We start from the raw sequence: 26578 nt of genomic DNA on the forward strand, positions 1-26578 counted from the left end.
GCCGCCGTCCAATGTATTAATCGGCGTTCCTCACCCGCCTGCGCGCGGAAGGCAAAGGAGACATGGTCTCAGTCGAATCCACTCTCGGACAGGCAGCATCTACCCTTGGTGAATTACCCGCCTCGTCCTTCACAACGAACCTGACCGTCCTCAAGGCCACGGCCTCAAATGTGACGTCTCCTTTTCTCGTTCCGCCCTCGATAGAACATCTCCTCCGTCTTCCACACCGTATCTTCTCCCAAATCGATCGAGTCTTGCTCCACATCTGGCACCACTTCGTCCTCGAAGGTCTGGGAATACACACTTCCGTCGCTGACGGAGTGGGTGGCACTGCTGCGGCGCAGTTGATGGCGGATGCAGCGGCGCAACCGGCCGTCGCGCAGGCAATCGGCGAAGCAGGCTCGGAGGGATGGACGGGCTTTTTTGCGGACGCCTTTCAAGCGAGTTCGTTCAAAAGCTACTGGGGCATGTTGCACTATCTGACGTCCAGATGGGCTTTCACATGTTTCGCGATGGTAGGTGGTCACAATTCCCCCCGGTGCTCGGGCTATGCATTGATAAAGAACACCAGGCTCTCATCCTGAATCGTATCGGTGTGTACGGAGCTTCAAGACAGCGGATATATCTGGATTGGACGAGGAGACTGGCCCTGCGCATCATTCCCATTCTTCTTCTCGGCAACCAGATTCGACAACTCCTGCAAGCCGTTAGGTGCCAGACCTCTCCAGACTTCTCGCTCTATCGGCATGGCGACAACAACAAGTATAGCCTGTTGGACTGGTCCACAGATGGCGGACCTTTACACACGCTGACTTCATTTCTACTCTTCGGTTCTACAGATGCTGATGCTTGCGCGGCGGTTGGATTTTCCAAACCAGGTCCGGACGCTCGAGCACCTTATGGATCTTTCTCACTCCTCTGGCCGTCCTTCTTGCAACTGTGCTTGTCACATGTGGTCGAGAACCTCTCGTGTGCTCTGCAACAGATTCCAACCATGACGGAAGTCGGCATGTCAATCTTTGAGCATTCGTTGGCTTTTGCCGAGGCCGAGACAATGCTCTCTCACGCCCTAGGACTTGGTCTCTTCAGCGCCTCGAGGGCCTCGGGCGGCGACAAGACCACCACGGCCTCGGCCGACATGCACTCACAGCCTACAATTCCCGCATCGGGAACCATCCTTGCTTTGGCTGACGCTACTGCGTCTTTGACAGCGCCGCATATTCTGGATCGCGTCAATGTGCCTGTGGAAGTCCTTTTGGTGGCATTGTTGTCTTGCTGCAATTCTCTCTCGTCTCACGTCATTGCTGTGCTGGGCAAGCAGCGTCAATGGCGACTTATCAATACCGGGGTCTGGGGGATGGCTTTCATGGCGTCCTTCTTATGGGGTCTTTTCACCAAGAGCGTCATGGTTCGAAGTGGCGAGGATGGCGACAACCGTCCCGTCAGCAGTATCTTGCACTTCCCCACGGTTGCAATCGTCGGGTTCCTCCCACACATGGTGATCTTATTCGGCATTGCCGTTTGCTTGGTCATCTATCTTATCGCTCTAACGTTGACTGCGGTATCACTGGGCACCAATCCGCGGATCCCCCGACCGACAAGCCTCAAGGAACGTTTCAGCATTGCCCACGACAACCTACAGGCTGCAGTACAAACTCGGGGCGTCACCATCCGGTGGTATGAAGACTTCTATACAGCACTTCTGCGCATCGGGTTTGCCGCCTTGACTGCCGCATCCGAAGCGGTCTTTTTGAACGAGGGAAGAGCAGTCGAAGTTCGACAATTTACCTGGTTGGAAGAAGACCGCCTGGACGAATTCGAGGCTGCCCGAGGAGATCTGGGTGCTTTGACGAGCAATCCGCAGTTCCAGATCCTTGAAGAATACGGTCTCCCGCCGTCCAGTCCGGGTGGCACGGACAAAGGCGGCGTCTGGGAATCGGGTTACTCGAAGGAGCGGAAATTCGACAAGAAGCAAGGGGACTTGGAAGGCAAAGACTCATTTGTGTATCCTACGCCTAGGGCCGGTGGAGTCGGGGCTGTACAACGGACCACTCGGTTTTATCTGCTCATGATCTATCTCCGTGGCATTATCTTCCTGGTCGCGGGCTACATTGGCTTCGGGTTGGGCGTTTTATTGGATGCGTTGGGCATCACTGCTCGACCAGGTTGGTTGAGGAAGATTGTAGGTCGATCAATCAAGAAAATGAACGCCGAAGGCAATCCAGGACACATCACTGCGACACGTGATCTCTGGATCTTGACAGAAGATGGAAAGCTTGCCATACCGGCGACCGACGAGGTGGACGTCGAACCCGAACTGCGGAGGCGGTTAATGACAGATTTCCCGGAAGAAAGGGTCGACGAGCTCCTCGATTCGAAGTTGTACGAGTGGTGGAAAGCTGGAGGTTGGTTCGGCACCAGGGATGATAGCGGTGACTACCAGCCCTCGATCAGCGGCGAGTTGGACGACAGCACGAGTGTGGTTTCCATGTCCACCGAAGCCAGCTCTGCAGATCGGAGCGACGTCGATGTCGACGCTGATGAAGATGGAGAGAATAACTGGGAGTCGGAGTCGGAAGGTCGAAAGACTCCAACTCAGATATCGACCACTGGGCCAAGCTGGTCATTCTCGGCCGTGCAGACAAGAGAATCTACACCAGACGTGCCAGATGTACCACTCGACCCTGCGACTCTTGCCCGGCTTCTGAACCCACAAGACAAAGAGTCTCGTGAAGAGGCGCGGATCCTCGCAGCTCATCTCGCCACTGCGTCGTCGTCATCATCTTCTGGTGTCATGACTCGATCCCGCTATCGGCAGGAAGTCGAAAAGGAACGGGCTCGAGTCCTGCTCGCAGGCCGCACTTCGCATGATCCTATAAGTGGCCATACACGACCGTCCCCATCGACGAACATACCTGCGATATCTCTGTACGACGCACCCTATCCGCCCACGGGACCGCGGCCGTTGACATCGCCCGAAGAAGCCGAAGTGCTTGAATCACTCATCTTAAGTCGTCGCCGAAGACGTGCTGCGACATTCTCTTCGAAGATTGACGATCCAGATAGTGGTCGTGTCCCCGGTGACATGAACAACGACGGCGACGAGGCCATGTACAATGCCGGCCCGCTCTGCGTGGTGTGTCAGTCGGCGTCGAGGACGATCATCGTTTGGCCGTGTCGGTGTCTTTGTGTCTGCGAGGATTGTCGGGTCAGTCTGGCGCTGAACAATTTCGGGAGCTGCGTCACTTGTCGCAGGCCTGTGCAAGGGTTTGTGAGGCTCTATGTTCCTTGAAGAGAATCAGATTGTGCCGCGAACAATGGGTGTTGAATTGGAAAAACGGCTGAGATAGAGATAGGTTTCATGTGCTGTTCAAGTTCTAAATCTCAACCACTTCAAATTGGAGTTGGCAGTTCCAACTTGTCTCGGTCTAACTGTAATCTTCTTCACGATTTACGATACGCAAGAGAGAATCGACGAAATGGGTAGGAGAGATGGCAGAACCTATAGCACGCCTTGATAAGCTTCAAGTAGCTTTCCAGGACACCATCAGTCCGTCCGAATATGGAGAACATGACAACATGTCGTGGCATCGCAAATGTTGGTTATATATCCCGTATGTACTACCTGCTTCTCTGTCTCGCCTTCACCCGGATCCCCTTACTTGCATCCTCCGGAAAGGCAGTGAAGAAGTCATGCTTCCACAGCACATCGTCCAACGTCGTCTCGTACAGCTCGAAATCAAAGCGACTCCACAGCGTCGCCATGGTCAAGAACATCTCAGCATACGCCAGGTTCATGCCTAAGCATTGCCGCGACCCCTTGGAGAAGGCCACTTGGTATTTCTCCAGACTGCGACCACTACCACTGCCGCTGCCGGTGTCGAGCCACCGCTCTGGCTTGAACCGTTCGGGCTCAGGGAAGAGATCTGGGTTCATCAGAACCAGCGCGTTGGTCATGGACACCGGGGTGCCAGCAGGGATGAACCAGTCTTCATACCGTAGCGTCTCTGTGGGAGCGATGCGCGGCGTCCTCGTGGTCACGCTGTAGCTGATTCGAAGACCTTCGCTGATGATGGCCGAGAGGTACGGCAGACGCTCGATCGTCGACAGTTTCGGGATGGCCAAGTCTGGGGATGGGATGATTGTTCGCAGTTCTGCGAGAAGCTTCTCAAGGATAGATGGCGAGTGAAGGAGGTAGAACCAGATCCGCGAGAGCGTCGCGGCTGTAGTTTCGCTGCCCGCACCCAACATGATCTCTGCTTCGTCACAAAGTCGCTCCAGTGACTTCTCGGAGGCTGGCAAATCACTGTCGCGCAGAGTATGGAACATGGTCTGGCGCTCTTGGCCGTCGCCGGCGGCGGCGTTTCCTTTGCCGCTCTTGTTCGGCTTTTCGTTCAGAATGCCCTGCACGTTTGCTTTGGCACGGTTCTGCCACTGCATCAAGAACCCAAGTTGAGGGTTCATGGCCGCGACGACGCTCGGCGGCAGTCGCTTCATCGTGGGCACCATCCAGGGAAACTGGCGGCAGAGGGCGCCCGTCTCGAAGCCGCCTCTGATTGTCTCTTTCCACATGAGCGAAAAGTCCGGTTCGTCGAGGTATCGTGTATCCTGGCCGAACGCATACTGGGAGATGGTATCTGTGGTCAATGCCATCAAAGCGACGTCGAGTCGAACGATTTGATCGCTGGAGGCCGCCTCGGCCAGACGCTTCGACAGCTTCTCGATGCGTTCCATGATGACGGGCTCCAGGCGGAAAATGTTGGCCTTGGAGAAGTAAGGGTTGAGTACACTCCTGCGCATTCGGTGGAGGTCGTGCGGGACCGTGCTGAACCCGGAGCCTTGCGCCGATGCCAGGTTTACCCACCACTGATACTTGTCGCGCTTCCGCGGCGGGTTCGTGTACAGCTCATCATAGAATTTCGGGTCGTATACGTGGATCTCGTGGGGATTGATCCGGACGATTGGGCCTGTGAAAGGTGAGCATGAGCATGTGTCGCGTATACCGGTCGACCTTGACGGCGCGTGGGTATCTTCCATGGTCCAGATGGTGAAGTTCTTCTGACCTACCATACTTCTCATGCAGCTCTTTGATCTTGAAAGTGTATTGCCCTCTCTTCACCACGTCGTAGTAGAACTCATACCATAATGTCGCCGCCGCCAGTTTTGGCCCTGGAAAACTGGCCAACGGATGGAACAAGAGCCGATAGATAACCACGCAAGCACCATAGAAGATACTCAATCCCACCACCACAACCAAGACATTGCTGAGCCCAAGGGGGCCGAGGTCGGGGAAGAGCATGATATTTGATTCTCTGATGGCAACACTCACTGTGAAGCCCGTCCAGGACTCCCCAGCAGAGTGTTCGTAGTTATTGTGATGATACTTGAGACTGTCGTTCGGGAAGTGGCGGCGACAAACAAACCCCAGAGCGAATAAACAACTCGGCATTGGTCCGTTGTCCATCGTTATCTTTTGCTCCATTCATTGCACGCTTGATGTTCATAGCCGAGGAGCCGGCGCGCAATTTGCCCGGTCCAAACCAATCAAAATGCAGCTCTCAACGGGCCGGCTTTGCACTAGAAGCGCCGTTTGAATCTGATTGGTGGCAGGCACGAGCACCGGTCGGTCACCGGGATCCACTATCACGTGGGCGCTAATTCGCACTTGGGATTCTGCTTGTCACTGCAGTGGAACGTTTTTCTCGCCTCGTTTCTGGACTTCAGTCTCTCCGTCGCTGGGTCCATTCCGCAATCATGGCATCTCCATCTCCACCTCCACCTGGATCTCCAGCGATGGTGCCGGATCCTCACCCAGAGGCAGAGGCAGGGGCAGATCAAGATCCGGGGTATGATTCGGGCAGCATCGAGACTGCCACGACGTCAATCAAATCGTCCGTGCTCGACTGGGTCTACGAGAATGGCCGGCGGTATCATAGCTACCGTCCTGCACCATACATGCTTCCCAACGACGAAGAGGAGCAGGACCGGCTTGATCTGACGCACCATTTGTTCACGCTCGTCTTGCAGGGCGAGTACTGTATGACCCGACTCGACAACCCGCAGGCCATTCTCGACGTGGGCACCGGCACGGGGATATGGGCCATCGATATGGGCGACCTGTATCCGTCTGCAATCGTAACGGGGACGGACCTGTCGCCCATCCAGTCACCATGGGTACCGCCCAATGTGCGATTCGAAGTGGACGACGCCAACGAGGAATGGACGTTCCCGGCAAACCATTTCGACTTTATCCATGCCCGCACAATCTGCGCCGGCATCAGGGACTTTCCCGAGTTCCTGGCGAAATGTTACGCACATCTCAAGCCCGGTGGCAAGGTTGAGGTTTCTGAGGGAAGAGCCAATTTCTTCTGCGACGACAACACTTTGCCCGCGGACAGCTACACCCGGCAGTGGCTGGAAGAGTTTCACCGCTGTGCAGCGTTGATCAACCTAGACATCGACCACATCCCCAAGGTCCCCGACGAGCTGGAACGCGCCGGGTTCACGAATGTGACGTTCGTCCAGAAGCATGTCCCCGTGGGGACCTGGCCCAAGGATAAGTCACTGAAGGTGATTGGCAAAATCTTCCGAGAACAATTCCTCGCCAGTGCCCTGGAGGCATACTCGTTGAAGCTCTTGTGCGAAGTCGGGAACTGGTCCCTGCTGGAGTTTCAGGTCCTGTGCGCCAATGTGAGGAGGGAGATAGCGGAGAATAAAATGCATCTCTACACTTTCTGGTAAGTTGCTCCGTCCTACGAGAGTATCATGTGGATGCTGATGGCTTCCGCCCGCAGCTCATTCGTCACTGCCGAGAAACCCATGACATGATCTATTTGCCCTCTCTTGCAAAAGTCTGATAGGTATGGAAATTGAAGGGCAATCGAACTCGATGCGCCCTCACAGATTGTCATAGTTCCTACAACAACGACCCACATGAGATTCTTTAATGCTCCGTGATCGGGCTACATCTATGGATGAAAGTGGTACCGCAGAGGATAGCTATCGCGTCCCTTCCCTTCCCTCCGCTAGCGGCTATGGCTGCCTCTCGAGGTTCGACTATGCTGGTCGATGCCCATCCACTCGATATGTCCTCGGCGAGGCTAGCAGCGGCGCTGTCACCGCTCAAAGCATCATCTCAAAGCATCATCTCAAAGGAATCATACGCACGAACCTCGAAGTTTGGCCTCGCTTAGATTTCGAACAGGAAGGCCTTACCACCTGACAACCATGACGAATGCTGTGACTCTTTCTGATCTGGTGGAAGCCTTTAATTCCAGACTGGAAACATGGGCGGCGATGCCGAAAGCCGGGTACTGCGGAGATACCAGTTCGAGCGTCTCAAACAGCCGTTGGAGGCCGTCTGGATTCAGCTCGCGCTTCTCGAATCTGACAGGGATCGTCATCTCGCGTCAGCTAGAACCACGCCAGAAGCCACGGAATCGTGGAGCAGTGGAGAGTCCGACTCTTCAACAGACAGCCCGCATGGCAAGAGATGGGGAGATGCCATGTGGTCCATGTGGTCCACGTGCACACCGATTCCGATCATAAGCTGGCAAAGCTCTCGTCAACGCCATGACGTTCATCAACTAGGAGGAGAGTGTTCAATGTTCATTGTTCAACCTCGAATCAATGGCTGGGTCGGCTGCCTGCAATGGTGCTCCAAGGAGGCCGATGGCATTACTTCCACTCTACTCTGTACCACGAGCCCTGATCCAATTGTGGCTTACATACGGGCACGACGAGTCCAAACTGGCGGAACCGCCACCAACACGCTCCCAAGTCCTTTATCAGATTCACTTCTCGCCTTCGAGTTGTATCTCGTTGCTGACCACTGCAGCACCGCAATCTGGGCCGCACCGTCAGTTCAAGACAATTTCAGGGGCTCATGGTACGATCAAATGCTGGCGCCATATAACAAGGCCCAACAGAGGGGTCCGAGGCCTGCAGCGAGCAGTCGTGGAAGCAATACGGGTATGCCAGATAATGGATCAGGAGATGATGGGGGTTATCGCAACCAAAACTCTTCTGACGGGGTGCTCCCACCAAATCGCACACCGACTTGGCAACAGTGCCTCGTGGGCTTTACAAAGTGTTGCTCCGTTGCAGGAGGATGGAAGATCCAGCGGACCTGGGGACGGAGGGCCTAGAACATGAATTGTGAATTGCGGAGGAGACAGGAGACCGGGACAAGAAGGAGGTTACATTTCAAAGGTGTCGTGGTCGACGAACTGGCGCTTCTTCCCGGAGCTGAACAGCCATGAGTGGCCCATTGCCGGGTGGGATAGTCCGGGGTGTGCACACAATGGTCCCTGATTGCGATACACTTTCGCGCAAGCAAGCAAGCAGTCTGATCTGCGGTATCATTTTCCTCGTTGTGGGCGTGGCCTGGCTCCCAGCAGAGCTGTACCCGGACGTGCCACTTTATGACCGTATCATGTATGGTCCAGGATACACTTCACAATCAGACGTATCTGTCTTGGTTTCGCTGCCACCTTGAATGTTGCTCTAACAGGGGATAGGCCATCACTGGCGAATCCGATGGTGTATACTCTTGCTTCGTCGTTGGTGGTTGCTGTAGCTTCCGTGGTGCCTTGTCATTGAACTTGTGTTGGGTATGCTAAGGCTAGACATATATGAGTGGTACTACTCTTGTACTAGTCGACGACCCCGTTTGGTTCCAACTGACCGGGCCGATTCAGCCTGAAAACTCGGTCAATCTCTTGAAACGTGGGCCGTAGGTCTTGTTCAGGTTTTTTCTGTGGTTCTTGTCAGTCAGTACAGATACAGATACTGCTAGTAGTACATGACGGCCCCGGTTTCTTGGCCGGGACCCGCCGTCATTATAGTAGGAGAGTGTTGGTCACCGCCTTCGACATACCACACCACACCACAGCCCCTTTGGCCGGTCCTTTCTACATTCCCAGCGCAGAGGCCAGATAGCTGCGTCTCCAGGAAGGTATGCCAAAGCGAATCATGCATCTGGTTGGTGTTGGCATTGTGGCATGCATCTGAGATGGATTCTGTCCTGCCCACAGCTGTCAACACGGATCCTTCGCGTCCGATCTCGGCCTGCTATTCCCAGACGACTGGGACCCTCTCACTCAAGAACCCACACTCCCAGGGGTCTCTTACCCTGAAGTCATGATGAGTGGCGCTGGGCAACGGTACCTATATACAAAAGGCCACCGCCACGTGCGATTGAATCCCCATCTGATGATACCATCCCTGTCATTCCGATGATCTGTCGTTGTCACTACCTATTCCAGCAGTGTCCGCTATCCGTTATACCAAACCTCCAGCCATCGAAGGTCAAGACAGAGTCAGACAAAGGCAAAGTCGTGAAAGCTGTCTAGGAGGAAAATATATCGCCTTTCTGATTCCTATTTCGCCATCATGAAAGTCCTGGTCCTCCCAGCTTTGATTCCAGACATCGAACAGGTCTACGATGTTTACTTCGACGCGTTCACACACGAACACATGGCATCTCTGCTGCTGGGGATCTTGTTTCCCGGCGGGATCACCCCGGAATTTCGAAAAGCCCACACCCCAGCCACGATTGACTGGTGGCATAAATGCTCCACGCAGTACACGTACAAAGTGATCGACGCGGGCAACGATGGCGAGATCATCGGGATGATCCTCGCCGATTGTTTCTTCAAGGAACGCTCCGAGGAGGAACGAGCCTGGCTGGGCATCCCGTGGCTTCAGGGCGAACAGAGAGAGCGTGCCGAAGCTGTCACGAAGCCGCTGTGGGCGATGAGGGAGAAGCTTTTTGGTGGTCGGAGATATATTTGTGAGTGTTGTACAGTTGTACCCCTGGTTTGACGAAGTTGTTGCAACTTCTGCCTTCTGTGGGGTTTTCTTTCTTCAAGTGTCGTTTCTGCCTCCTTCAGATGTTGCCAGTTGGGCAGAGAGCTTCTCTGAGCCTGGTTGTTTATGAGTGCTCTGGGCCAGGTTGAATCCGAACAACATACTAACTTTACATCTTCTCGCCAGACGTCCATGCCATCGCCATCAAACCGGAGAGCCAGGGCAAGAAGGCAGGAATGGCTCTGATTCTTTGGGCAATCGAGCTGGCTGATCGCTCAGACTTGCCAGTCTACATCGAGTCTTCACCGTCAACGTGGAAGCTGTACACACGAGTAGGCTTCGAAGTGATCAACGAGAAGCTGGTGCACAGTAAAGAATTGCTGGGCACGGAGGAGGACATCGAAGTCCCCCTCATGGTGAGGATGCCTTCGTCGGCAAATGGTATGAGCTTTGACGAGTGGCGGGCGAAGGGATACCCGCCTTTTGAAGAAGACTGAAAGGCGTTTCTGAGATGAAATGATTATGATTTGTATTGCTTCAGTCTTGTTTGAGAATCGAAAAGTTTGGATGCTTTATCTCATCAAAACGCCTATGCCGATCGGATCCATCATTTTCAAGTATACAAAGGGCGTCAAAATGATATTTAGAGATACTGATGTGGGCATTGAGGATAATCCATATCCTTTACATCGTCTTCACCGCTTGATCTCTTGACTGGCGAGAAACGCCTGTAGAATAGCCACGATTGGCTCCAGTGCAGCGGTCCATTTCTCCAAGCCCTCCCGTGTAAGTTCCAAATCTGTGCCCTGCCCACTCAGCCGGATATAAAAGTCCTTGCGACGAGGTGCGGCAACCATCGCTGCTCTGAAGATCGGTCGGATCACAACACTGTGATATGGAGCCAGGGTGAGTTTGTAACTCTCTCGAAAGAGATCGCCGACTTCTTTCTTCGGGTATCGATCCGACGCCGCGACACCCTTGTTGGCCGTCATGTCGGCCTTGAACGCCTGGACCATGAAGTCGAGTCCGCGAACCAGCCAAGTCAGTCCGTCGGCGGCGTTGTGGGCTTTTGCCGTCAGTTCGTCCTTGACCAGGCCTTGGAGTGTGGACGAGACTTCGGGAGCAAGCTTCTGTCGCTCCCGCACCCGGTTCACGTTGAACAACATGTCTTGTTTCATGGGTGTGAATATCGCAGAGCCCAGCAGGTCGAAGATGGTCGTTGTAGATTCGGTCGCTTCGAGAAACTCCGCGGTCGACACTTCTTGCTCTGCAGAGACGGGAACGTCTGCAAAGTGCCGTGTCTGGACGTCGAACCAGGTCTTGCCTGCTGGGATTTGGACTTTGGTCATTCTTTCAGAGAGAATCCACGGTCTTGCACAGAGCGGCCGGCTATGCGTGCTTGCAGATCTGCAGGAAAGGTGGTAAGAGTTGCAATATATAGAATGTTCAGATGGCAATAGTTTGAGCGCCCAAATCGCGTAACAGTTCCAAGTGAACTTGTCTTGCACTGAGAGCCTTGTGGCGTGACCTCGATATAAGCAAGTGCCTATTGTTAGCAGTCGACCGACTCACCAGATTCATCCAACCGTTTGCAACCGTTCGTGAGGACTCTACCAGCGCCTACCTACCTGGATCACTATCCAACGCCCTAGTCTGGTAGTTCTTCTGAGGACAATATGTCCAGCTGGGCCCGCGTTTGCGGTTTCGTTTGCCCTTGCGGTGGGCATCGGGCTTCAACCAGTCGACCGGTGCAGAATTGGCTTGCCCACCGGACACCCCATCGGCACGAGGTGCTTCCTGTCAATGCAGCCATGTGGCTGGCAGCCCCGATCGGTCGGAACCGTCAGTGCTGCGTGACTTGGGTGAGAGGCTGTCCTTGATGTCCCTGGGTCACTCATGTCGCTGGTGTGCGCTTCAGCCCGAAGCGAGTCCGGGTCTCGGCGAACATGTCGTACAATGGGTGAAAAGCCTCAACCTAGACGCCGTGAAAAGGCTTGTACCTTGTCGCCCGTCACTGCGAGGTCGGCATAATGCCACATGGTGGAATGGCTTCGGCAAAACTAGCAGGTGGCCATGCATGGTTAAGGACATGGTCCACTGGTGAGACACAAGCATCTCAACAAAATTGCGGCATGAAGCTGCCACGATGCTGTAGCCGAACCAAGGACTGTTTGTGATGGTCACGATGAGCCCGGACTGGAGACCTACTTGCCGGTATGTAGATGTCCAACCCAATGCCAAGCAGCGCTATCTGATCCGCCAAGAGCTCTGTGAGACAATCTGATAAGATGGATAAGATTAGATCCCCACCTTGAAGAGTCCGTCGGGCTCGGCATTGTCGTTATATGGTAAAACATGCAGCGGAGCGGGGCGGAAGGGGGTGTATGGTGCCTGCCCGGTGTCTGCCCAGGTACTAACGAGGCTTGCCAAGCCGATACGGGGTCTATCGAAGCAGAGCCAGCCCGGTCTTGACGCTAGCCGCATTACCAGACATTTACCATGGCCGGGTAACTTTCGTCAGACACTCACCGTTTTGTGTGACGATACCGCCGGCCCTGGTCTACAGTCTTTACATCCTGCAATACCTCGGTAGGTACTGGGTCGGTAAGTATCTTGTACCAGGTGAATCAACCCCACCAAAAGCCACCACTTCCCCCCGCCATGCATTGTTGTTATAGCGTCCATGTCCGGCTGATTCGGAACCTGGTATAGTCTTCCTGCTAGGTCTTCGTGGCGGCGCTACAAAGCACATGCTCCGTCGATTCCCACCACGAGACGATCCTAAGGAATCCTGAACTACTTGGAGTAGACAGTCGGGCGCATCCAGCCACCAGAAGCCGATCGGGTGAGTCTTCAAGAATCAGTCACTGTGCTGGGGTTTGGCAGTCCTGGCAAAGATGTGTCTCGCCTCTGGATCAACATACTTCATCGAGGACTCCCGCCGTTCTTGCATCCGTGCTCCCGCACAGACAAATGTCTCCCCCGTACGAAGGCATACTCGAGAAGGGTGTCTGCACAGATATCATTGATCTTGGGAGGCCTGCCGAGGAGTCTGACCATCCTCCTATCCAACAACCTTTCAAATGGCTTGCTGCCACCGCCAAACAATCGTTCTCCGGCAAGCAGAACGGGCGAAACACTAAGCTGCACAGGACAGCGTACCTGGACGGCCTCAGAGGCTTTGCGTCGCTCCTTGTCTACTGTCTACACCATCAGCTCTGGAATCACTCGGGGCTCGCGTTGGAGAGCGCATTTGGCTTCGATGGCCACTACTACCTGGCATGTCTGCCTATAGTACGGATATTCTTCACGGGAGGACATCTGGCCGTGTCGATCTTCTTCGTCATATCTGGCTACGTGCTCTCAGCGAAGCCTTTGGCTCTCAGTCATTCTGGCGACTACAACAAACTGGCCGAAAACGTGGGCTCGGCTCTATTCCGACGGTGGCTGAGGCTCTATATCCCAGTGGTAGGCGTCACGTTCGTCGTCGCCATGATGCCGCACGTCTTTGGCATCCAGGCCAACTTCAGCCCGGAACAGACGTGGAGAGACGAGCTCTGGAAATGGTATTGTGACTTCAAGAACGTCAGCTTTGTCTGGCGCCTCGGCGGTGTCCCTTGGCTCAGCTACCACTTCCACTCCTGGTCCATTCCGTACGAGTTCCGCGGCTCCATCACCATCTACACCGCCGTCATGGCTTTCTCGCGGTGCACCAAGACGGCCAGACTTTGCTGCGAGGTCGGCCTCATCATCTACTTCCTTTACATCGCCGACGGGGCTCTTTTTGCCATGTTCACGGCCGGGATGCTGCTCGGCGACTTGGATCAACTGGCAGAGCGACAACAACTGCCGCAATGGATGTCGTCGCTGAAGAGGTTCCAGAGTCACATCTTTCATGTCTTGTTCGTCCTCGGCCTCGTGCTCGGTGGCTGTCCGACTCACGTTGATGACATCCAGTTCTTGAAAGACTCGCCCGGTTGGGGACACTTTGCCTTCCTGGTGCCGCAGGCCGTCTACGACTATAAATGGTTCTTCCTGTTCTGGGCCTCAGTTTTCACGGTGGCTTCGATTCCAAGGATACCATGGCTCAAGAGTTTCTTCGAAGGCAGATTCTGTCAGTATCTTGGCCGCATATCCTTCGCTCTCTACATGGTCCATGGTCCAGTCCTGTGGACTTTGGGCATAAGACTCTACGCCGCCACAGGGTTGGCTCAAGACTGGCAGATCCCCGAGGTGCCGGGCTGGGTTGATAGAGTCCGACTTCCCCATATAGGGCCTATGGGCTTGGAACTGAATTTCCTTGTCCCAAATTTGATTCTGCTGCCTGTAACGCTGTGGCTTGCGGAGATCGGTACAACGCTGCTTGATGAGCCTAGCATCAAGGTCTCCCGCTGGCTCTATGAAAAAGCGACCGGTGTGGGGGAGGCCATGCAAGAGCGAGAGGGCAAAGCTACCGACCGGACTCTCTCAAAAAGATGAGACAAGGACGGCGCTCTGCATGGAATAGGGTGGTCCGTGGTCAACTAGTAGTAGTTCTACTTGTAGAGGAACAGACCGAGGATAGAATCCACCAACCACTAGCTAGATGTAATGAATGAACCGTTGAAGAACTACCCAGTGACCATTGCTGCTTCTAATTCCTTTGCTGGCAGTGATCAGCCGAGGATCATGGATGGCTACCCCAATACCCCTGCTTAGTATAACGGCCCCATACCGAACGAGTATTGGCGGCAGGCTTGGCTGTCTGAAGTAGAGGTAGACTCTCGAGATATCAAAATGCCATGACCTCGATATCTCCGAGCAATCATCCGCTTCTTTCTCCAGACAACGACAACGCTGACATCGGCCAGGAGCCCAGCTGATCATCAACAACGTCGTGGCTCCTCAGCAGACATGCTGCTCCGAGGTCGTCGACGCCCGATCCCTCTCCTTGCTGCCGCGGTATTGTTCATATCCGTCATCAGCATCTACGAGGTCTACAGCTTACATGGCCTTCACTTCTCCCGGAAGAGTTTCACCAAGAATGCCTTCTGGCCATGGAGCAAATATCAAAATGGCACATTCAGCTCTTCGGACCAGGGGCATACAGATACAGCACCAGGCTCATTGATCCCAGAGCTGGCCAACATCTCAACCACACATACCATACTGTTGTCCGCCTCCAGGCCAGACCGAAGGTACTTCCCCATCATATTCGACAGCGTCGCGGCCAGCAACCCGAACATCATTCCCCATCCCAGACAGGCAGACACGTGGATCATCGTGGCGCAACAGCACCATGACCCCCAAAAAGACGAATTCAGATATGCAGAGATAGCATGCACGGCGCAATTCACGGACGGTGCTCTCCGCTGCATTGACCCGCCGTCCGCGCTGCCCATCGCATCGACATCCGGGCCGCACTGCACCGGTGATCTAGAGTACGTGTCGAACAACGACGGTCCTCACGACGCGCGGGTGTTCTACGGCCCAGCGGCGCCGTATACGGTCTACGGCTCCAACTCGGCTTACACCTGCTTCGGACAATGGATGCAAGATCTGCGGTTTCTGGTAGACTGGGGAACCGCGCCCGTCGTGGACTGGGGGTTCCGCACAGCGCGCGACCTTCAACGCCCAGCTCCATACCATCCCATGGAGAAGAACTGGTTCCCCTTCTGGGACAGTCACGGGCAGATCTATATCCACCACGACCTGTCTCCGCAACGAGTGTTTTCCAAGCTTCCTATGGATGGCGACTCAGCTGTGCAAGACCTCGGCTCTTTCGCCAGACCCAGCGACGACTTCTGCATGGCGAAATACATGCCCACGACCAAACGCAGTTCCGAGTCGATCCACCAGGCCACCAATTCGCTGCTGGTCACGCTTTGTGCGCGCGCAGACCGGGCCTGCCGCGTCGACAAGACCAACACCTACATCATGACCCTCTTCCAGCACAAGACATTCGACGCTTACCACAGCGTCTACGAGCCATACTTGATGTTGTTTAGACAGGATCCTCCGTTCGACATTCGAGCCATTTCCAAGAAGCCGTTCTGGATCAATGGCCGTGGTAGACCGGGAGAGAAGAGACCGAGTTATCTGCCATTGAGCCTCGCCGACCCCTGGAACCAGACCGAGATGTTCTACGCCACATCCATAAGCTGGAAGTCTCGCGAACAGACTTACCATGGCTACAAAGATGATGTCCTGTTCATCGCGTTTGGGATTGAAGATGAGCAGTCGGCTGGCATTGATATTGTTGCTGAAGACTTGATGCAGGATCTTGGGTTCTGCGATGATAGACGAGCATGCTAGTGCCACATATGATATGTCTGATATCTGTGTAATGGAAATAATATATATCTAAACCTGCCTAGAGTTGTTCTCAAAGCAATGGCAATGCTAGATTCTGATAATGAGCAAAGTCCAACTACAATGGTTCTATTTTACTGTCTTGAATAAATATGTGCCAGCTTGAAATAGGACTGGGGACATCCAACTCCATGTCTCAAGTCAATTTCATCCGCTGGCAAAGCAAAATGGTACACACCTATCTGACCAAACTTGTCTGAGACCACCAGAGGAGGCAGTGCGACAGGTGTTGTGGTGATTTAGACAACACGACCCTTGACCTGCTTGCGATCTTTGACTTTGATGTCCCTCCAGAGGAAGACGCAGATCCAGGCACCCGCCAGCAAGCTGACACTGGTAATGAGCATGTATCGCTGAGCGTCGCCGTAGGCTCGGTTAATGGCATCTCGTGTCGGAGTGCCTCGCTTGTAGAACATCTGGGCCACAATGGAGCCGTAGATCTTGTTCGCGTCGACGCCCGGAGGCAGGTATTTGCGCAGCCGGTCGGGGAAGACGCCGGTCCAGATGGCCGTGGCCACCGTGCCGCCCGCCGCCGTGCCAATACTGCCGAAAAGATCCAGAATGGCAATGACGGCCGCGATGTTCTGATGGTTGGAGGGCGCCATCATGGCCATTTCGCCGCAAAGCACGATTGAGCCTCCCGCGAACGCGACAAAGATCTGCGTCATACACACATATCCGATGTCGCTGTCCGGCTGGCGGAACTCGATCATCAGCCCGACGCCGAGGATCATCAGGGGAACGGCGAAGTAGAGGGCGATCCATTTGAATCGCCCCGTCCAGCGGACCGCGAGTCCGACCGCGAACGAGAACAGACACGATCCGACTCGGTAGATGGCGCTGACGTAGGTCGCGTCGATGACGCTCAGACCCCAGACGACCTGGAGCATGGAGAAAAAGTAGGCGCCCCAGACGGCCGAGTTGAAGAAGACAAAGACGAACATCAGGCCGGCGAAAAACACCGTTCGGTCCATGAGCAGCTCGAACGGGATGAATGTCTTGGGGGCCAGGTACTTCTCGTAGATGGCGAAAAAGATGAGCAACGCCCCGCCGAACGTGATCATGCAGATGATCATGGGCGATCGCCATTTGTCGGGCTGGTACGAGTACAAGCTGAAGGGCAGGAGGAACAGCGACATGCCGGCTGCCAGGATGAGGATTCCCAGAAGGTCGACATCGATGAAGTACTTCATCAATGCGCTCGGCTTGAAGCTGATCTGGCGTGGTTTGAGCAGTCCTGCCTTCTTCGCCTTGTGCTGGTTGTAGATGAAGAGCCAGGTCAACGGCGCCACTGTCACCGGCACGATGATGGCGAAGATGCCGAAGCCCCATTTGAAGCCGAAGCCATTGACAATGCTTTGCGAAACTGGCCCTCCGAGCCACGTGGTGATGATGTATGGGGACGTGGCAAAGGACAGCATGAGCGTTCGATTCCGGAGCGAGGAAGTGTCGGAAATGAAGACGGTCAGGCAGTAACTGATTCCTTGAGAACTGAAACAAGCATGATATTAGTAAAAGAGCCTCTGAAATAGAAGATCGATCGACCATCGAGAGCAATTCCGTAGCGTAGACTCACCCAGTCACGTAGAACACCTGCGCCGCTGCATACGTCTCAACATTCTCGCAAGCGGCCATCATGGCAAACCCAATGGCCCAGATGATGGTCATCAGCGCCATACCCTGTGGACGGCCCCAGGTATCGAGGATCTTGGCGGTCGGAACCCTCGCGACCCCCCCGATGATGCTGGACATGATGTTCGTGGCACCGGTCAAGGAGTGCCTCGAGAAGGAACTGGTCACATAAGGAGTCAAGGAGCGGACGGCCACCTCTTGCAGCGAGATGACGAAATAAATGAGCCAAATACTGAGAGCAAGAACCTCGTCAGCGACAGTGACTTCGGATTTCCGTTGATTTCGCGCCAGACACAATACTCACAAAACGTAGGCCAGAATCATATGAGATTTCGTCCATACTGTCGTGGCTGCCTCGATACCCTGGACACCAGCTTGGGCATCTGGCTCCAGCGTCTCTTCCTGCCCTGCTCCGGATCCGTCGGCTTTCTCTTCTGCAGCGACGTCTCTGGCATCGTGGGTGGAAGACGACTTGAAGATGGCTTCGATCTTTCCCTTCAATCCATGCTTCTCGACATGTTCTTCCTCAGAAGGAGTCTCGATGTTGTCCCTAGACCTCGTAGCCATGGCTCGTTGTTGAAACAACACAGTGTGGTGTCTCGTAGCTGGTGGCTTTTTTGGTACTTAAAGCTTAACAACGACCACAATCGATGCAGGAGGGTACGGATGACGGGCAAAGTCACTTTGCCCACGTGATGATCTGCGGTTCAGATCGGAACCGTGGCTTGGTAAAACGCCAGAGAGAGGAATATATGCCGCTCGAACACGAGCAGATCTCATCCGCTATCGTCTTATGACCGATTTCGGACAGCAGAGCTATTGTGTGGTCAAGTGGGGAAGGGTAGGATTATGCCAGGAGGATTGAGGGCTCTCTAGACAGCTCGCGGGCTAGCCACGAAAGTGCTGTTTGCCGCACTGAACAGGTCTGAACTGATCCATGCTGACGCTACAGTGTCATTCTTCCTTGATGGAAGTTTTCATATGAGCCTGCCTCTTGATGTTCTGGCCAGCTTGATTCCGCCATCAGATGCGCAAGCAGACGAAAAATTGTCCGTGAACTGAACCTTGTGAAAATACCCGAGGGTGGAAGATGTGGTAACCGGGCCGACCCTGTGGAGGCACCTCAAGTGCATGCGGGTGTCGTGGAGGGTGCTAAGCCGTACTCTGTACTCACTATAGTAGTCGTCAAGAGTCTTGATGTCTGTCTTGAAGGCGCCGATCCCGCCGCGTCGCGGTTCAATCCACAGTAAGAGAAAAATCTTGAGAGGTCATCCTGCGTCGGCGTGATACCTGATGATGGTCAAGTTGACACAGAGCTTGCCGGTCTAGTCGAGGTCCGGCTTCGGGCCAGAGGAGATCTAGGAAATCCCCCAAATGCACAGGCAAGCGAAATGCATAGATCATGGGCCAAGAAGTCAGTTCAGCCGGCGACAAGGCTCTGCCCCCTTGAGCGGGCCCTAGCGTTCCTTGGCGTGGATCAAATGTTTCTTGTCAGACAGAGGGAAAAATACAATAGAATACGGCCAGCAGTACAGCGTAACACTTGTCAATACCTAAGGTACCAGGACTTGTAGTGGAGCAGGTCCTTATGGATACCCAGGCGACTACTAGGGAAGGTTAGTTCTGTGAGGCACAACATCATCCACATGCCTTCACTTGTTGACTCGAATATAGTTGTTGGAAAATGTGTGATGTCTCAATCCCTCTGTCTCGTGGCTGAGCCATTGCTGTATTCCAGTCATTCATGTCTAAGTAGTGGATCGAAGGCTGGTCGAAGAGTTGAGAGTCAAAGACTGTCGAGTGGAGATTCAACAAGTTGTGTCGCTGAGACGAATCGCAAGAACTTCCAATTGCTGGAAATTTATCTCTCGATCTTCTGGAATATCGCGCAGAGCGAAGCCATCAGACCCAAAAATAAATGAACTGGCCGATGCCGGTATTGTCGTCGCTCGCTCCACTGTATCTGACTTCGTCGAGCCCGTTCTTTGCCGTGGTGGCTCCTTGGTATTGGTGGCATTGTCAGGGCGAAAGAGAAGCTATACTGTCACGCTTGGTTGCCACATTCAGCAAGCGGCCCGCTCCAGTGAATAGGATCAATGCATAGAGGGGTCAGATAACAGCCATTAGTCGTCGTCCAGGGTGGTGGTAGTCAGCGCGGTCGTAACTATACGGCAGTGCCGGTCCCTGTGGCATCTGGACGAACACAAAAGGTTGAGACAGAGGACTGTCTCTAGACGTTGACATGAAGGAAGAGAAAGGTGCTCATCCTGTAAGGGCTCATTAGTTTGACGCAGAGAGGATCTGTGGACGAAGATGATGAAAAGTAGCTCGGTAGCTGCTGATTGTTTTATCCTATGGCTTCAAGCTGCTCTCATCTTGTTGGTATTTTCAGTCATCGGATAGACATGGCTTCATGGATTCTTCTCATACCTGTTCTTCCTCTTAGCATACCTCAAAGCTCACATTCGTTCTACCCCAAGACTCATCCGCTCGTAAGTATGGTTGATAGTCACGGATGGAGACAGGCCAACATATATAGAAGGACGGTATCTCAAGAACAGTGACTTCTAGAGTTCAAAGAGACAGGAATCTAATCAATACTTATGGTAGATGATCATGTTTCAAGTCCTTGATAGTATTAAACCACCACCACTATCATGGGATCCAGGTGTTCCATATCGGTTCGTCTACAGCGTTGCCTCTATTAGTGTATCTCTCCCTCCCAGATCGGGCACCATCAGCTCGAATTAAAGTAAAAAACGAGACCTCGACCACAATGCTATTTGCTAGGTATAGCTGATGGCTGAGAGTAGACTGTAGCAAAGCCCGAGAGCAGCGACTTGTTATTGCCCCACGCCCCAACAGATGGAGTCACTGTAAAATGCGCTGAGATGTGCGACCCAACCGTCACCGCCGGTTTGAATGCAGGGTGTGACACTGTCGCGCTGACTGGAACGCTCGCCACAGTGTTGCTAGGCTTCCACCACTGATGTGGGGCAACTGTTGGAGTCGACGCAAAGCTGGCGACTGTATTTGGCTTCCACCACCAGCCGTGATGTGATACAGTCGGTTTGACTGTAAAGCTGGCGACTGTGTTGATTGATGGCTGAAGAGCAGGCTGTTGTAGACCTCTAGCCTGCAGCTGACCTGGGTTGGGGACCTCTTGGAGAGGGTTGACCTCGGGAGGGACTACCTGCTCTTGAGGCGGCGGAGGAGCAGGGATCGGTAGTAGTAGGTCGAGAGGGCCAGGATGCTCGACTGGCATGGGCACATCAGGCTGCTGTGGAAGCTCTATCGGCATGGGAACATCAGGCTGCTGCGGAAGGTCGATCGGCATCGGCGCGCCAAGCTGATTAAGCATGAGGGCTTGCTCTGCAGCCTCTTTCTCTGCGATTTGTCTTGCTTGCTCCTCCGGTGGGAGAGCCTCAAAGACAGCTTTGCTGTAGTCCCACAGTCGCACGCACTCGGGATCCCAATTGCAGGCTTCCACTTCGCCATAAACAGGGTGCTTGTATCGAGGGTGTAATGTTGGCCATCCTGACGCATGGTAATGATGCTTAACCAATGCATTGCGGGAGTTGTGGGTGCCTGAATCGGAATGTCCTTGGCCAGCGGCAAATGCCTCGACCGTCAGAACCAGTACACCACCCACCAGCCGCGATTCGTCCATCTCGTGGAAATAATCCTCCCAGGTGACCTCTTTCTTCTCGCGTTCTGACATCTCAGCCAGTATGGCTTGCGTGAAGGCTGAAGGGCCAGTGCCGCTAATCACGTCATCGAAGTTGAAAGAGATGTCCGAGATCGCCACGTTCTGCGCTTCCGCCAGGTCGTAGAGCCAGTTGATGATGTGCTCGACCAGATGGAGCATGACCGGCAGGCGAGGCTTACACATGAATGTCCACTGACAGAAAGACATGGACTTCGGACCCAGGATCGAGTGGTTGGCGAATTGTGGCTGATCAATCTCCACACCGACTATCATATCAATATTCTGTTCCCTGAATCGGTTCGTGTCCGGTATGAACCTGTCAATAGGCTTCAGTGCTTCCACATCGATGTCGACATAAAGGCCTCCTTCTATGTACATGACCAGGTAGCGCAACAAATCGGCCTTGATTATTTTGGCCGTGAGTGATTGATAGACGTAGACGATATCAGGCCGGTTGAGGCCATTGGGCCCGAAATGGGTTTCGACATATTGTAGGTCGTTACTGTCAGTCAAGACCTCATACCGGTAATCTGGGTTCTTGCTGACCCACGAACGTGCGCACATCAGGTCTCTTTCTTCGAAATCCAACGGGTCAACCTTCCATGACTGCCAGATTTTCCGGGGAAACGACCCTGCCGCCAACGTCGCCTGGAAGGGATAGATCGTTCTTCTCATCAAGTCGGCTGGTTTGATGTGGGCTCCATGAGAGCTGAGTTGCGACAGGCCAAGCACAACGAGCGCGCAGCAGAAAATGTAGATTGACAGCCCTCGATGCGCCTGCTTCGACATCCGACGCCTGATGCGACCCAACACACCTGAGTTCACGCTCGGGAGTGTCATCGCTGAACCGCAATCAGAGGAAAGCGAGTGTGTCGATTCAAACGAGTGGAATGAGAGATGCTCGAAAAGCTTTCATAGTAAGCTCCAAGTCGAAGCTTGCAAAAGGTGAGGGGAAGAGAGCCACAAGCTAGATCAAGAGATGCCCTGCTCTGCTTCTTCTTGATCTTCAAGTCTCACCACACCTCAGCCGAGGGTAGCGCATCTAGCTGATGGTTCGGAGGATGGTGATGGTCAACATGCCGAAGTCCGCCGGCGCCTAAAACCTTCCTAGTTTCCTCAATAGCCAGTGGAGCTCAAGGGCTTGAGGAAATTCTGGACGGACTTTCCGTGATGCATGATACTTTCATATCGGTGCTGATAGTCAGTTCACCTTGAGTCGAGAAAGGCATAGTGAGCGACGGCCAAGGCGGCAAGGCACTTTTACCTCACAGCTATTGACCTAGCTGTTGACCAACGATGTTGAAGAGAGCAGATGGCTGTTGGAACTGACGATCGTGGAGAGCACCATCTGCGTCACATTGCAGAGCTTGCTCCGTAATGGTGGGGTAGTAGGTGGGTATGGTCAAAAAGCTGGCCACATAGATGTCGGCCGATCGGATGGGCTGGATTGATCCAGAGGTGCTCGTTCTAGCCTCGTTCTCATGCATAGGTACCACGGGAATTGAGTGTCACAAATCAGGTTTTGCGTCTGGCAGAATCCTCTGGCAGATAGAGCTTGCTTCGCATACCATCATTGTGAGACTCGTCGTCAACATAAAATGCTCGGAGTCTGAGTTGTAAACGTCCTCATGCCAGCCACGGCAAGTGGCCGCTTGACCAGAGCCTTTCCAACCTTGCAAACAACCCCGGTTTCACTGAAATGGAGTTTGCACATGCCGACCTCGGAGTGGAATAAACAACTCCATACGAACTGGACTGGAGTTGGTTGCGAAGCTCACCTGTGGAAGAAGCATCCTAGTCAAGCGGTGGAAGCCGGCAGCATTGCCCCAGTCATGACTCCAGCTTAAGGCGGACTGAGACAAGTGCCTGCAGCAGGAATGCTTGTGCTGCAGTGCCTTCCAGAAGCCTCATACTCCGAGAACACTAAGCAAGGTATTGCTTACCTAGGGTTTGTGACTGGATCATGAATGCTAACGTTGCCTCAGAGTAGAGAATTGTTTGGCGGTCAGTGGCCTCGAAAAATCTCTTCGACAGGGGTCGGTTGAGAAAGCGACGTCCATAGTAGCTGGCTTTTCGAGACGTACTGTGCAGAGCCCGGTTCCAACCTTCCATGCTTTGCATTGTAGTCGATGGTGACATTGTCGTTGCTGCAACCAAGGCAGGGTATTTCTCGGCCTGACCTTACCTATTCCAGTGAAAGCTCCTAGCTCTGCAAGCAACAGGCAAAAAGAAGCTTTGTGCAGACAAGGGTGCCGAGCTAGAACTGTCGGTCTTAACTTACGTTATGTTGGCGCTGAATTGGTTTCCTGCTTGTCCCTGATTCCGGATGGTGGTGGAGATGGACTGTCTTCGTCCATTTGTTGTTATAGCTAATCCCTACCTTTCCGTAAGCCACATGAGTAGCTAGGTAAAGGTACCTGGGCAGCGTAGTTGACTAGTAAGCGAGGCGCTGTTCGGCCAGCCTCTTACATCGGTGTGATGAACTCTCATCACATTGTCCCTGGTCGTCAAGTTTGACTCAGCAGATCAAGCTGGTCAGGCTTGGCGCGTATGATATTACGAGATATTACCAGCCCGATACCTCGGCAGCTCCCTTGCTCGTCATGACAGATACCTGGGTATTTGATACGGTATGAGGACAGGTATCGATACCATCGGTAAACAAGCCCACATCGCGCTCTCCAAAGCCTCAACCGCAGGGACTACCCGCCATTGATAGCATCGGTAGGACCATCTACTGCTAGTTCTTTTGAGCCATTTTCATACAGCTGTCAATTTCCGATATTGAGGAGCTTAAGCGACTTGGCAAGACAGTAAGAAAGCCGCCTCGGCAAGGTGCTTGGCCGGAAAGGATTGGGATGGCGACGAAGCTCCAGAACAATACGTCCAAGTTCCGAAAGTCGGCCACGAGGAAGAACAAAAGCTATGTGAACATATGTATATCCAGGTAAGTCCACGGCCAATCATGTCCTGGACCAGTTCTATCTTTTCTGCTTCGTTGTTGCATTCTACGTGACAGTCTCCAGCCTCACCATCCGTCTTTGATTCACCAACGTCCAAGTCAAGATGAAGTCCTTCACGATCAGTGCCGCGGTCGCTCTGGCTTTGGCCCTGCCAGCCATTGCCCAGGATATCACGAGCTTGCCTCAGTGCGCGGTAAGTCCAGACACTCCCGATGAGCCAGGACCCGACTGATGCTGATCTCTAATAGCAATCCCCCATCTTGAATGCCATCAGCGCATCTGGATGTCCTCTGACCGATATCAAATGCATCTGCGGCAATGATAACTTCATCGATGGCCTTCTGAACCTAATTCCAACGCTCTGCACTGTCGACGAGGTGTCCAGTAAGCTTTCCCCCGGTTCCCATATCAGTCACTAGCACTGGGCAGAACAAGTACTTTCCCATATTGCAAAAGAGCAGAAGAACGCTCCAACTTCTCCCGACATCTCAGTTGTGGGTCTGCGAATGTTGTGAGAATTTGAGTTACTAACCTTCTGCCTTACAGCAACCGAGGACTTCGCCGTGCAGCTTTGCAGCGCGTACGACGTGACGCTGGATCTCCCACCTGCGGCCAGCCTGGTCGCCTCGGCTTCCGGGGGAGCAGCGACCTCCGCTGCATCGACCGTCGCCAGCTCCATCTCCTCCGCGGCAAGCAGCGCATCATCAGCTGCCTCGACATCCGCATCTGCTGCTGCCACCACAGTGGCGCCTGAGAGCACCAGTAGCAGCAGCGAGGCTGCGGCCTCGACTGCCGCGTCGACTGCGGCTGCTTCAAGCGCTGCTTCTTCTTCCGCTGCCAGCTCGATCGCATCTGCAAGCTCCTCCGCCTCCGCTGCTGCCACCGCTGCTGAGACGAGCGCTCCTGCTGTCGCCAGCTCCACAGGTGGTGCCGTCGTGGGCAAGAGCGTCGGCATGGCGGGATTGGTCGGCGCCGTCGCTGTCGGCTTGATTGCGGCAGTGTAGACGTCTCCTAGAGACAAAAGGTCCGCTCAGCGGTCTGGTTCATGGCACCCCAGCTTCGACAACCAGCGGGCAAGACTGCTATCGGACTTCTTGAGAATGGAGCAGCGGTATCGAAGGTGCTCATTACACGAAAGGGCTGGATGCTGCAGACATGGAAATATGAGACCGTACACAACAAAGGCTCTTGCTGGAGCGCTATTAACTACAAATTTGTATACTTGTGTATATAATTAATCTATTCGTCAAAAGATCAACTGTTCTAATTATTGTTCTGATATCAGGTTCTGTACTCTGCTTGTTACTCTACTCGTCGCTCCACCTAGCATAAGCTGCTATACTGGCTACTCTGTTGGCTATTCTAGCTGCTACCTACTGCTCTACTCGCTCCACTACTCTCTCTACTATGCGCTCTACTACACGCTCTGCTACGGTTACTCTGCTTTCTCTTCTCGTTACTATACTCGCTGCTCTACTCGTTACTCTGCTTGTTACTCGCTACTTTGCTCCTTGCTCTGCTCCTTGCTTTGCTCCGTTCTCTGCTCGTTGCTCTATGTGCTACTCTACTTGCTCCTCTGCTTACTACTATACTCGCTCCTCTACTTACTCCTCCATATCTCTCTGCTCGTCACTATACTCGTTATAATACTCGTTACTAACTCTACTCGCTACTCCCATTTCTCCTATACTTATTGCTCCGTATTACTCTACGTGCTCCATTGTCCTATATTGCTTTGTGTTGCTCTATATTGCTCTACGCGCTCTACGCGCTCCCTTACTCTACGTAGCTCTACGTTGCTCTACGTACTCTGCGTTGCTCTAGGTAATCTGCGTGCTCCCTTGTTCTATATTCCTCTGCGTTGCTCGATATTGCTCTACTCTACTCGTTACTCTCCTCATTATTCGTTACTATACTGTTTGCTTAGCTGGCTACTCTACTTACTACTCTGCTCGCTACAAGTTTTTCTTGCTTCCGCAGACTACCTAGTCTTTGATAGTACGAGTTGTAATACGAGTAGCAAGTACAGCAGCAAGTACGGCGGCAAGCAGAGTAGTAAGCAGAGTAGCAAGTAGAACAGCAACTAGAGCAGCAACTAGAGCAGCGAGGAGAA

General features: G+C 53.6%; 10 protein-coding genes across 10 annotated transcripts; 6 read left to right on the forward strand and 4 right to left on the reverse strand.

The window, feature by feature from the left end:
• Positions 1–62: 62 nt before the first annotated feature.
• On the forward strand, positions 63–3292 carry A1O1_09194 (uncharacterized protein; the record flags this gene model as incomplete). Its single annotated transcript, XM_007730050.1, has 2 exons — positions 63–515; positions 572–3292. The coding sequence occupies 2 exons, from the start codon at positions 63–65 to the stop codon at positions 3290–3292; spliced, it is 3174 nt and encodes a 1057-aa protein (XP_007728240.1).
• A 329-nt stretch (positions 3293–3621) lies between these two features.
• A1O1_09195 (uncharacterized protein) lies at positions 3622–5299 on the reverse strand (the record flags this gene model as incomplete). Its single annotated transcript, XM_007730051.1, has 2 exons — positions 3622–4967; positions 5068–5299. 2 exons carry the CDS (start codon positions 5297–5299, stop codon positions 3622–3624), a joined length of 1578 nt encoding a protein of 525 aa, XP_007728241.1.
• Positions 5300–5754: 455 nt separating this feature from the next.
• A1O1_09196 (uncharacterized protein) lies at positions 5755–6828 on the forward strand (the record flags this gene model as incomplete). Its single annotated transcript, XM_007730052.1, has 2 exons — positions 5755–6737; positions 6795–6828. 2 exons carry the CDS (start codon positions 5755–5757, stop codon positions 6826–6828), a joined length of 1017 nt encoding a protein of 338 aa, XP_007728242.1.
• A 2565-nt stretch (positions 6829–9393) lies between these two features.
• Positions 9394–10307, forward strand: A1O1_09197 (uncharacterized protein; the record flags this gene model as incomplete). The annotated part of the gene is made up of 2 exons (XM_007730053.1): positions 9394–9793; positions 9997–10307. The coding sequence occupies 2 exons, from the start codon at positions 9394–9396 to the stop codon at positions 10305–10307; spliced, it is 711 nt and encodes a 236-aa protein (XP_007728243.1).
• Positions 10308–10505: 198 nt separating this feature from the next.
• On the reverse strand, positions 10506–11159 carry A1O1_09198 (uncharacterized protein; the record flags this gene model as incomplete). Its single annotated transcript, XM_007730054.1, has 1 exon — positions 10506–11159. One exon carries the CDS (start codon positions 11157–11159, stop codon positions 10506–10508), a length of 654 nt encoding a protein of 217 aa, XP_007728244.1.
• A 1624-nt stretch (positions 11160–12783) lies between these two features.
• Positions 12784–14289, forward strand: A1O1_09199 (uncharacterized protein; the record flags this gene model as incomplete). The annotated part of the gene is made up of 1 exon (XM_007730055.1): positions 12784–14289. One exon carries the CDS (start codon positions 12784–12786, stop codon positions 14287–14289), a length of 1506 nt encoding a protein of 501 aa, XP_007728245.1.
• A 414-nt stretch (positions 14290–14703) lies between these two features.
• On the forward strand, positions 14704–16104 carry A1O1_09200 (uncharacterized protein; the record flags this gene model as incomplete). The annotated part of the gene is made up of 1 exon (XM_007730056.1): positions 14704–16104. The coding sequence occupies one exon, from the start codon at positions 14704–14706 to the stop codon at positions 16102–16104; it is 1401 nt and encodes a 466-aa protein (XP_007728246.1).
• Positions 16105–16400: 296 nt separating this feature from the next.
• A1O1_09201 (uncharacterized protein) lies at positions 16401–18360 on the reverse strand (the record flags this gene model as incomplete). The annotated part of the gene is made up of 3 exons (XM_007730057.1): positions 16401–17652; positions 17738–18025; positions 18098–18360. The coding sequence occupies 3 exons, from the start codon at positions 18358–18360 to the stop codon at positions 16401–16403; spliced, it is 1803 nt and encodes a 600-aa protein (XP_007728247.1).
• A 2212-nt stretch (positions 18361–20572) lies between these two features.
• On the reverse strand, positions 20573–22342 carry A1O1_09202 (uncharacterized protein; the record flags this gene model as incomplete). The annotated part of the gene is made up of 1 exon (XM_007730058.1): positions 20573–22342. The coding sequence occupies one exon, from the start codon at positions 22340–22342 to the stop codon at positions 20573–20575; it is 1770 nt and encodes a 589-aa protein (XP_007728248.1).
• Positions 22343–24568: 2226 nt separating this feature from the next.
• Positions 24569–25469, forward strand: A1O1_09203 (uncharacterized protein; the record flags this gene model as incomplete). Its single annotated transcript, XM_007730059.1, has 3 exons — positions 24569–24658; positions 24714–24849; positions 25012–25469. 3 exons carry the CDS (start codon positions 24569–24571, stop codon positions 25467–25469), a joined length of 684 nt encoding a protein of 227 aa, XP_007728249.1.
• Positions 25470–26578: the final 1109 nt, after the last annotated feature.

Source organism: Capronia coronata, assembly GCF_000585585.1.
Source record: "Capronia coronata CBS 617.96 chromosome Unknown acBCG-supercont1.11, whole genome shotgun sequence".
In the NCBI taxonomy this organism is placed as follows: domain Eukaryota; kingdom Fungi; phylum Ascomycota; class Eurotiomycetes; order Chaetothyriales; family Herpotrichiellaceae; genus Capronia; species Capronia coronata.